General features: G+C 40.7%; 1 protein-coding gene across 1 annotated transcript; it reads right to left on the reverse strand.

The window, feature by feature from the left end:
• Positions 1–6082: 6082 nt before the first annotated feature.
• Positions 6083–8083, reverse strand: LOC6630927 (phenoloxidase-activating factor 2). The gene is made up of 2 exons (XM_002054280.4): positions 7902–8083; positions 6083–7409 (listed from the first exon to the last, which is right to left on the reverse strand). The coding sequence occupies exon 2, from the start codon at positions 7406–7408 to the stop codon at positions 6143–6145; it is 1266 nt and encodes a 421-aa protein (XP_002054316.2). The 5' UTR covers position 7409; positions 7902–8083; the 3' UTR covers positions 6083–6142.
• Between the last annotated feature and the right edge of the window lie 818 nt (positions 8084–8901).

Consider the following 8901-nt stretch of genomic DNA (forward strand, 5'->3'; position numbering starts at 1 on the left):
GATACGATTTGTGCATTCTGAATAGTTAAGCAGAGATCCCTGACTATAGTTAATAATCAAAATTTCAGTGGAATAGAATTGAGTACAAGAGCAAAATACTTTAAATGAGAACTTGTAACGAAACAAGCACTAAATGTTTATAAATTCCAATCTTCTTAGTATTTGGTTCATTTTTCCGCTGAAATCCAAGCTCTACTATTAAAATGGCTAAAATGAAAATAAAATAAACTGTGAGATCTGTGACAGCCGAAAGAAAGAATTGTAATTGGTATATTCAATTTAGCGTCAGGTTTCAAAGACCCAGTGCTGACTTCTAGATAATTAGGTACTCAGATAAAAGTACCCAGTAAATACATCAATTATTAAATACCAAACACATATTGAATGTGCTATCACCGTTAAATATAATCGTTCATAGTGAAAGAATGTGAGCCATACCACACACAAGAATAGTTGAAAACTTTAGAAATTGTTAAGCACACGCAGAGAACCAGCCAAATAATCGCGAATAGATGCGTTTGTTTGCATTAGCCATGTAAATGTTTCTTCCAGTCCAAAACCAATTCGACTAACTGTTTATATATATATATATATCTATATATCTATATATATATGTATGTATATGCGAGAGCCAAATACGAGTTTGCTGTTATTGCAACATTTTTCTAAGACAAACTCAGCTGGAGACCGGAACACATATTGTTTAATAAACTAAATGGGATTATTGAATTCATACAGAAAATCAAATTTAAAGCAATTGTGAACGATGTTATCGATTATTTTTCAGTCTTGGGGTTAAGACATGAAACAGGGTAATAAACGAATATACGTATTATTATTAAATAAATTTACTGTCTTCTCGATATGGTGAGTATGCATTGGATAAACAAGCAAATGAATGTCCAACGCAAATATATTTTCTTTCTATTTTATTTTGATTATAAGTTATCAAAACATTGAAAACAAGTCATGCTAATCGATGCATCTAATTGAATTTTCTGTTTGTATACGTGTTATATGCAGATTAGTGAAGACAATTGGATTGGCCCACTCACAGCCTAGCTAACTAACACCCTTTTGGGATAAAGAGGAATTCTTTTTTTTTTCTATTATTAACGGCAATAGAAGAACGTTAAAAGACACAGACACATTCTCCATGCCGAATAGTCACGCAAAATAGAAGTCCGTTTTGTCTCTTCTTTGTCTGCAGCCGAGTGCAGAGTCTAATGGACTGCAATTGATTACTTCTGTCCATAATGATGAAGCCGCTCGTACAAACAATAAGTAGACCGAGTGACTGACTGCTCTCGTTATGAAAATGTATTCACAAGCACTTTCTTTGTTGGCATCGGCAGCAGCAAAGTTAGGGATAATGACGCTTTTGCCAGCCACCCAACCAGCTATTGGCAATAAGTTGTTAATGGCTCTGTGGCGCAAGTGGGCACCTCTGGTTAGTATATTGAGGCAAAACTTCACCATTTATACCACTAGCACAGGGCTAATTATGATAAGTGGCTGCAAGTAGTTGTCGCCGACAGCCGCAGCAACTTAGGCGGCCCCACAACCAGCGGTGACCAACCTGTCTTGGCCGTTGCTGTGAATCAGCAGAAGAAGCTAGGCAGTAGTCCTAGGAAGCCTGGCACCGGCGTCAACAACAAAAACAAAAGTTTTTCAATTAAAAACGTTAAATAGCCACAAGCACTTTGCAATAAATTCATTCTGCAAATGAGTGGGAAACAATATTACACCCAATGAAATGCCATCGCCAAAACAACAAGACCCAAGATGATGATAATAAAGCAAAATTGAAAAACATTGAAATATTTATAAACATGTCTCTTAAATTACAAGCAATTTATGTTTAAATGCTAGAAATGTTATTTTTGTATTTATTTTTCTTTCGTTGTGTTACATTTGAACATTTGTGTATGCAGACAATCACTGTACCATACATAATAATATATATTCGCTGATTTCTGTTTGTTTTACTGACAACGGGGCGTATGCCAGTTTTGTGCAACAATTTAATGAATTCGCTTTTTAAATGCTGCCAAAACCATACAACAATGTTGAAATGGCCAGCAACAGCAGCTGCATCGGCAACAACAACTTTTACTATATATCTATATGTATATATATATATATATATATATGTATGCATATCTTTCTATATACATATGTACACACATTCATATTCACACGCTCAGTGGCGTAGCAAGGACATGTTGTAGGGGCATAAACAATTGAATTTATTATTGCTTCCAAAGCGTATTGATTTCATACGGATGTGGCTTTGTTCGGCACAATGTTCAATGTTGAATAAGAATAAAATATATAGTATTTAATAAATATTACCATCAACAGCAAAAAAAATACTCTTGCTTCATATGAAGCTAATGACAGTGGTTTTTTTTTATTTTTTGAAGCTTTCGCGGCAATGTCGAAAATGCGCCACGAAAAAATATTGTTTTTCTGTGAGCATTTTTCAGTTATTTACATTTTTTTTTTTTTTTTCTGACCAATTTCCCTAAAGGGAAATAGACTATGAAAATTCGCAACTACGCTCCTGCAAATATATATGCAAGTAAGTATATTTGCGGCTCATCCCAGGCGCACACAGCGCTCTGGCTGCTACCAGCCATTGGTCATTTACAATGATTTGCCGAAATACTTCTCGTTCCGTTAAATCAGTAAACGAAACACCAAAAATGTGTTAAAGCATTTGGTTTTTAAGTTGCTTTTTCGAACACACACACGTTTGTGCACTCGTGTCAATATTTGTCGGTTGTTTACATACTGGAATATGAGAGTTCTTACAGGCTCTACTAATTACAGTACTTCATAATGTGTATCATTTCTTACAGTAGAGTGAAACTTTTAGCTCTTTCTGTAAGTTTGTTAATAACAGTTCTGCACTCTGTTTTATATTATTAATAAACATTTTCTGTACTATTTTTCAGACATCAGCACCAACAGAAGGGACTGTACAGAGACTGCTTTTAACCTGCTTGCAACGAATTCTATAATAAAATCTGTTTAAAAAAATACTGTAACGTGTGGAGTTGAAGGCATCATTATATTGCCCGACCCTTGACCTCTGCTGCTTGGTCGGCCACTGCTAACTACAACCCTATAAATATATATATAAGTAATTTAGTTGGTTTCGCCTTGTTTTAGTCTGCTGCTGCTGCAAATGAAAGGCCAGCAAAATTGTAAGCGACTGACAGGCCGGCTTATTCATGTAAAGTCCAGCAAAGTGCATATTAACTGACTCAGGATGTTTGTGACATGACGTATTTCAAATGTTACGAATTCAATTTGATGAAGCTAGACGCACCCAAGAATAAGCCCGATCGATGTGACTTCCACATACTTGAGGGACAGGCATAAGCAGGAAATTCATGAACTCGAGACTCAAGCTTGATGACTGCTTTATCTAATAGACCTGTTAAGGGTATATCATCATCGGTGTGTTATAATGTATTTAATTTCAAGCGTCCTGCACGTTCCTGTTGCTATCCACATCCCTTTTTTACAAATTGTTTTAGATTCTCTGCACGTTCCAAGCGACGCTTTTCAGCTTCAGCGCCAACACATTGCATGCTGTGCTGCAATGGCAATGGCGAATGCGCAAACTCCCACCTGAGCCCGGATTCATTGGGAACCAAGCGTTAGCCGCACTCACGTCTGCATGCTCAGCCCACAGTAATTGGTGAAGTCACTGTCCCGGTTCACGCCCACGACGTTGTCCCAGCAGGGCAAGGAGGCGAAGCACCAAAAACGCTGATTCAGGTCATTGTATGTAAAAATTAATGGAACATTTTCCTGCAACGAGAATTTCATCTTTTCTTTCACGTATTTGTACACGGCAGCTTGTCCGCTTTTCTGTTCAGCTCCTGTACGCCAATCAGTCCACGATGCCATCAGTTTTTGCTTCCAATTTGTGTTAGTTCGCCCGAAAAGTTTCGTTTATTTAATTTGTAAGTCGGAGTTCTAGGCGAAACTATTGCCTTTTTCCCATTAAATTTGTTCAAAACATTCAAATAAGTTCATAAAAGCCAAAAGTACTTATATGCTTTTAAAATATAAAAATGCACCAGAAAGTAAGGCAATCTTGACATGCCAAACACTTAATACCCTTGAAGACATTTGTCTTACGGCCTTGCAGGTATGTGAGACTAGTGAATCTCGTCAGTGCAGAGTTTGATGAAAATATGACATATACCAAGCCTGAAGCTCTTAACTAAGAGGCTAGTCTGCAAAGAAAGAAGAAGACGGACAGACGGACATAGTCATATCAACTCGCCTGTTGATGCTGCTCAAGAATATTCATGCTGCATGACAAGCTTGTAATACCCTCTACATGTGCATAAAAACTCCGAAAAATCCTTAGCTTTTTTCTTCAAATTAAAACCGATTAGTAAGGAAACCACAATTTACCTGATTTGTATCCTTAAATTGATTGAGAGCAATTAATATCTATAGGTATTAAAAGAGGCTTTGAAAACTGAGTTGAAAAGCAGGAACTAACAATTGCATATATGCAAGCCATTTAAGCGCTCATTAAGTCAGAAAAAGTTCTTCAAATATTTCAACTATTTTACGACGCCTAAGCACCGGCATCGACGCATAGGCTGTGAGAGGGCGTGCGGTAGAGTGGGCGGCAAAAGGTTGACGGTGTCCTTATGGAATTTATGCAGCCCGTGATGGCCCTATGCTAAAACTTTTGCCGTTGCCTGAGTCATGCCAGCGCCAGCACCAGCCCCGCCAGAGGATTGGGTAATGTTGTTATGGGTAAGTGGTGACTGTGAAGATGGGCATTGCCGGGCGTGTCTGCTGGTAAATGCTCTTTAACTTATTATTGCCGCAGATGGTTGAGCGTCGTTATGCCAATCATTTCTGTTCCGGATTCAAGTGGGTTTTGAGTCGTCAATGCTTAACAATTTACTGCCTAAGCCCTTAAGCCTCAAGGAGTAGCTCATTAAAGCCAACACCGACTGACACTTGACTGAAAGCGGCGATGTGCAATCGCATATTAAAATATACGTTAAAAACTGCCAATTCGATGCGATTTAGCTAGCAGCTAATTTCATTTTCTTAAGATGGTAATAAACGCTTTAATTTTAATGCTTGTCCGGCATACAGCTGAGAGCGTTCTGTTTCACTGCATTCTGTACAGCGATAATGGGAATTTCATTTAAGCTAACGTTCAAGTGCTTCCCTGGAGCGGACATTCCTATAACATAAAATATGCTGCCTGGCTTTCAATGCATCCGGCACCAACCAACCACGGCCAATGCGCGCTTGTGGCCCTTTAAGCCCTAGCTACTCCAATAGCAAAGGCGCCTTTAAAATTCCATGACCCTAATTTTTTTGGAAGCAACTGCAACATTTGAAAAACTGCAATTAGGCTGTAACATGTCGTTGGAGGGGGTGTCGGATGTTGCGTGGTTGTTGGCGGCTGCTGGTTGCTGGTTGCTAGTTGGGTGCCGGGTGGCTAGTGGGTGGTGGCTGGTGGGTGGCATGTACCGCTTGGTGATAGGGTGCGTCTGCTTTTGGGTTAAGCACATGTTATGTTACAGTTACAGTGACTCAGTCACCTTATACTTCGCACAGTGCACGGTTAACGAGCAGCGAGCTCGGGGACGGTTACAACTGAAATGAGACTCGGCTTGGCATGGCATGGCAGCTGTACCAGGCATCCAGAAGCTGCAATTCAAACGCAGGTGCAACCATCTCCGGCGCTTTGCAGTCCTTTGCTTTAGATACGAGTGTGTGTGTGTGTGTGTGTGTGTCTATGTGGGTGTGTTTGTGCTCTGCTCTGCTCTTCTGACTACCCGCAGATGCTGTGCATGCATGACAAATATAATTGCAACACTTTGTGGGCTTGTTTGAGGTGAGAAGAATTTTGACACCATTTCGGTCTAAGGACGCATTTCTTTGCATCTTTAACATAATTTGCCGCCGTCAGAGTTCTTAATTAAAGCCAAATGCTTTGTCATTTCACATTAAAGTTTTGAGAAATGTTCACAAAAGTGCTTCAAACCGAATACTTGCCTTACGTTTTACTTTAAGGTCAGAATTGTAGATTTCTAACATTTTTATTATTATTTAAGTTGACTTTGTTACTATCCCAAGCATGTTAGGCTGTATATGTAGTCGTGCCGAAGCCATTGGCCAGCATTTGCTGATCGATCCAATCACGAGCAAAGGCAACGTTGGCGTAGGCCGCGGGCACTGCATCGTTGCATCCAATACCCCAGGCCACGATGCCGCTTTGTTGATAGCGATTCTCGGATGGCAATCCGATTGGGCACGCAAGCGGCGCACCACCATCACCTTGACAGGTGTCGACACCCCGTTGACCGCCGGCGCACATGAACGAACGATCCAAGGCGAATTTGGGCCCGAGTCGCGTATTACGCAGCTGTGATTGACAGCTGCTGAAATCGACGACGGGCAGCGGTACACGTTTCATAATAACGCTGTACTTGCCAGCGGCTCCAAAGACGTCCTTACCCCAGCCGGTAGAGAAGCAAGTGGTACCGGCTGCAGCGGCCGCGCTCTGGGCAGGTAGACAAACCACATTGATGTGATCGTCTAATGTGAACTGCTGTGAAAGGATAACGAGCGCAAAGTCATTGGCAACGTTCCTGACCTTGTATTGCGGATGCAAAATGATACGCTGTGCCGTTTGCTCCTGGTAAGGTAGACGCTCCTTGGTAGTTTGTGCATCCCATTCGCCAGCTCGGACTAGGAATGTGCCCGGCGCATGAGCGAGTAAACAGTGCACTGCCGTGAGCACCACTTGTGGGTGGATGAGTGAGCCACCACAGAAGTAGCTGAAATTGTTGGCATGCAGAAGAGCCACAGTCCAGGGGAACTCGCCGAAACCGGCTTCGTTTTGCGTGGCACCAGACAGTGTGAAATCCAGTCCACCGACATTGCGAATTCCACAGCCTCGCGGCTGGTTTGGTCGCTTTTCCAAAGGCGTTGGGTTCAGAACCTCTTGCCGTGTGCGATTGCCGGCACAGCAAACGTCCACCGATGAGGGACAAACAGGATCATCATCGCCAAAGCGAATGTCAATGACTCCAAAGCCATCAAATGAACCATCTTCCGTAATGCTGTTCGTCGATGGATCGCACATATAGTAAGGCACGCAGTTACAATCTGCCGTCTTGCCACTGATGGAGGTAAAATCAATCAGTGGACTCGATGGATCCACGGGCACGGGTGTCACCACTTCCGCAAAGCCACCGCGTGCCGGCTGATTCGGTACACCGGGATTTGTATTGAATATTTCCTGAATATTTTTTTCCACATTTGTCGCTTGCTGTGGAGCGGCACACACACAGGAGATGCACACAATGGCTATTGTGGCCCAAGCTAGATTATGTAGTCCCATTCTGTTTCACAAAAAAATATATTCTTAATCACATTTTTACTTAAAAGATCATGGCACCAAAAACTTTCTTCAGAGTGGACCAGATAAGGTAGACGCAACTGCCTAATAAATAGTTGATGATTAAAGAATACTAAACAAATTTGAGCACAAAACAAACAATCACAAAAAGTAAATGGGTTAATTAATTAATGATTAGAAGCTGAACATTTCTAATGAAAACCTGCGAATCATGTTTGACTCGTTTATAATCTCACTATAAATAGGGGGAAAAAACCAACTTAATTGAGAGCAAGTTTTCATTCTTTACTCGTACCTGTTGAATTATTTAATAAATAAACGCTCAAAAACAAACTCGAGAAGAGTAGCAATACTGAATACAACTGAATTCAGCTGGAAATTCTAACTAAACAATGACGTCAAATGAAATCGAAGCGACTTGGGGCATTTCCCAAAAGCGACTATTTTTGCCAAAAATGTAGAAACTCTTACCAACCTTGACTTGTGCAGTTTTGATAACCTTGACTTTTGGTCAAAAAGCCCCACAACAGTTGATTAGCGCTTTACTTTTTTCAAGATCTCCTATGGTAGCCAGACAAACTTGTAAGCCCGTATTGCAGCCAGATCCAATCGGCGACTCAAGAGCTGTGCACGCGAGCGAATTTCATTAAAGACTACCGCTAAAAGCTTTGAGCCAATCAGATACATTGGACGCACTCATAGAAATGCCCAGCGATGAGCTTTAGAGTAAAAGCTTTTGAGCGTGTTAATTCTCGCGCTCCAATCTGATAATCCAAAGAGCTAATCGTGAACCTACAATGAAAGCGCGCAGAGCGCTACTCACATTGGTTTCACAATGGTCACACGTCACAATCCACAATCCAGCTTTTGATCCGCTCATCAAAAGAAACCGGTTTAGGGGGTTTGTATTGCACTCGCAGGTCTTCAATTGTAGGGCCTTCAATTGTTCATAAGTCGGTCAATATATCAATGCCCCAAACGTGTACTGTCAATAATACAGCTGACTGAATACACATAGGTCTAATGAAATATAAGAATATTTCTCTTTTGATAATGTTAAGTTAGTCCTATAAAATAGTTTCCAGTATATGAGTCACCGGCCTAACTAGAACCCTGTAAGTCAGGCAAATGAACAACAAAAAGATACGGCTTTGTAAGCACAGTTCTATTTAAAAGTTAGTGTACAACGCCTTATATCCTTATAAGTACTTATAATAGCCCCGGTAGATAAGTTATGTAATTCACTTAGCTGAATAACTAGGATCTGTATTCGAGTCCCATGTATAAATGTGCTAATAAATTATCGGCTAAAGTTTCTTAGCAAAATTCTAAAGCAAGCAAGTCTAGATTGCCATAAATATTGGCTAGGTTTCTTCTGTCCGCTTTGTTTTGAGATGCTCGCAACACTTAACCAAAGGCTCAAATTGTTTCAACTATATTTAGTAGGGCTTACTAGGGCTTAAGCTGAATTGACT

This window comes from Drosophila virilis, chromosome 2, assembly GCF_030788295.1.
Source record: "Drosophila virilis strain 15010-1051.87 chromosome 2, Dvir_AGI_RSII-ME, whole genome shotgun sequence".
NCBI classification, from domain to species: Eukaryota; Metazoa; Arthropoda; class Insecta; order Diptera; family Drosophilidae; genus Drosophila; species Drosophila virilis.

Coding starts and splice junctions, on each gene's coding strand:
- LOC6630927 (XM_002054280.4), bottom strand. CDS start 7,408: ATGGGACTACATAATCTAGCTTGGGCCACAATAGCCATTGTGTGCATC.